The sequence below is a fragment of the Pteropus alecto genome, unplaced genomic scaffold, assembly GCF_000325575.1.
Source record: "Pteropus alecto unplaced genomic scaffold, ASM32557v1 scaffold35, whole genome shotgun sequence".
Classification (NCBI taxonomy): Eukaryota; Metazoa; Chordata; class Mammalia; order Chiroptera; family Pteropodidae; genus Pteropus; species Pteropus alecto.
The window spans coordinates 11,150,779-11,152,964 of NW_006437828.1; the positions used below are offsets into that span (position 1 = coordinate 11,150,779).

The 2,186-nt window shown below is 51.3% G+C and overlaps 1 protein-coding gene across 11 annotated transcripts in view; it reads right to left on the reverse strand.

Moving 5' to 3' along the window:
• The window catches only part of MCPH1 (microcephalin 1), a 194,589-nt gene extending 192,484 nt beyond the window's left edge, over positions 1-2,105 (reverse strand). For 5 of the 11 annotated variants that reach the window (XM_015591824.2, XM_025049002.1, XM_006914995.3 and 2 more), the window contains exons 1-2: positions 1,977-2,102; positions 942-1,033 (exon numbers count right to left, since the gene is read on the reverse strand). In XM_015591824.2, coding sequence (XP_015447310.1) covers positions 942-953 — 12 coding nt within the window. In that variant the 5' untranslated portion in view covers positions 954-1,033; positions 1,977-2,102. Of the gene's footprint in view, positions 1-941; positions 1,034-1,976 lie in introns of all 11 variants that reach the window. The other 6 variants (XM_025049003.1, XM_015591822.2, XM_025048999.1 and 3 more) reach the window with 4 other exon arrangements.
• Between the last annotated feature and the right edge of the window lie 81 nt (positions 2,106-2,186).

Here is a 2,186-nt window from a genome sequence, read left to right on the forward strand (position 1 = left end):
CTCTTTCCTGAGGTGGGCACCCCGAGGTTTCAAGCCCCGGGCGCCTCTTCCACCTCGCCCTAATCCCTGGCCCTGCCTTCATGGATCTGCTCACCCACGCCAACCTCTCAGGCCCGTCCCCCAGCACACACACACACACGCACTGTGTTCACAGCCAAACTCCCCAGCAGCAGTCCGCTCTCCCCACCTCTGTTCCGTGTACCCCAAGGACTGAGCACTCCAGGGACTGCCGCACCAATTCCACCCCCTTTAGGCAGCTCCCGGGAACTGCACTACACGCAACCGTGATCTCTGCGCTAGTCCTCAAATCTAAGGCACCGCTAGTCTCAACTGTCCGGACGGGGCTGCAGAGCTTCAAACTTCCATCACTGGGGTCCGCCCTCCTAACTTCCAGACTGTTTCCCAGATTCTCCTGGCATTCCTCTCTACCTCTGTCGCTGACTCCACCGCCCCGTTGGCAGCCCCTGAAATACTCGATAGGCTCCACCTCCGGGACGTCGCCTTCTCATCACCTGGGTCTTTGACTCGTCCTCGGCCTCACCCCACCCCTAGACTCTGGAGCCCTAAAACCTCGTTTCTAGCCTTGACTACCTCGAGTTCCAGATTGGTATACCCAAATGTCGATCAGATATTTCCACTAGGCCCCAGTTCACAGCCTTTAAAACCTGTTCCTGTCCCTGCATTCCTCACTTTGCTCAACAGCATCACGGTACCCAATGGGCAGGGTCCACCTTTTCACCCTGGAGTTCTCCCCCCTCATAAGCACAGACCAAACACTATGGTTCGAAATTCTTCGTACCCATGGTTCTCTTTTTCTCCTGCCATTTACCCACTGTCTTCTTTTTCCTTCACGTTCTAAGAAATAACTCCCAAGAAAATGCAAATATATTTCATCATGTACCAGAGGACTAGCATATGTAGCAACTGCAAAATGAACTTACCTTTGCCCCCATAGCCACCAGTTGGTTTGTAAACGTCTTTGAATAATTTTCTGTTCCGTTGGCTGACCACACTTCCACATAAGCCACGACATCTGAAAATAAGGAAGATATTAGCATGAAATACCGTTGAAATTCTAGCATCCCTCACTCAAGGATTTCGACAGATTTTTCTCTTGTTCTATTTACTTAAAAAATGTAATTCCTTCTAGTACGAGCCTATTTAAAACAGCATTAGTGCTATGACAGTTCTTAGAATTTCAAGCAAAGAACAACGTTACTCATACACGTCACAGTTTGCATTAAGCCGAGATGCTCTTCCCAAATTCCTAAACCAGACTTAACATTTCTAGTACGAGAGTCTGTTTTCTCTAAAGGGCAGAAGAGTAAACATTTTCAGCTTTGAGACATACCACCACTCAAGCTCATGGCTGCAAAACAAAAGCAGCCAACAACAGTACGTTAATGAAAAAGCACAGCTGCGTTCCAATAAAACTTGACAATGAAGTTTTACTTTGATATCATTTTCCTGTGCCATTCTTTGTCTTTTCTCCCGACCATTTAAAAAAGTAAAAGACAGTCTTGGCTCGTAGTCCCTACAAAAACAGGCAGCAGGCAGAATTGGGGGTGGGGGGGTTGGGGCACCCAGGGAGCTCTGTTCGTTTTAGTGGGTATCTTTCTCAAAAACTAACGCTTTAAAATAATTTCCAGGTGTGCCACCCTAAATAACTGTCCGCAAAGCAAAAGGAAATTCAGGTTAATTTAACGGTAAGAAAACAGCCACAGCCGATTAGTTTGTCAAGCCTTTGCTCTTTTGACCGAAGGATCCGTACGCCCCTCCAGGAGCCTGGGCACAGACCCTGTACCCATGACCCCTCTTCGCCAACCGCTAATCTTATTTGTCCAGTGCTCCGATCCACTCCTCAGCAAGTCCAGGTGGCCCGGTGACCTCGCCAGGGGTCAGGAGCCGCAGAAAAGGCGCCGGAGCTAAAGTCCCCTGTGCCCCGCCTGGCTACGCGAGGGCGGAGGTCCCCCCACCTGTAAGGCGAGGTGGAACAGGGCGCCGGGGCTGAAGTTAAGACAGTATCCCTCAAGCACTCAGCACAGTTCCGGGACAATTCCCGAGCGCGAGGTGGCTCCTGTCACCATGGCAACGCTGACCAGGCGCGGGAGTAGAGCCACCGTCCCCACGCCCGTGGGGTGACCCTCCAGGCGGAGGCGCGAGGGCCGAACCGGCCATCCGTCCGG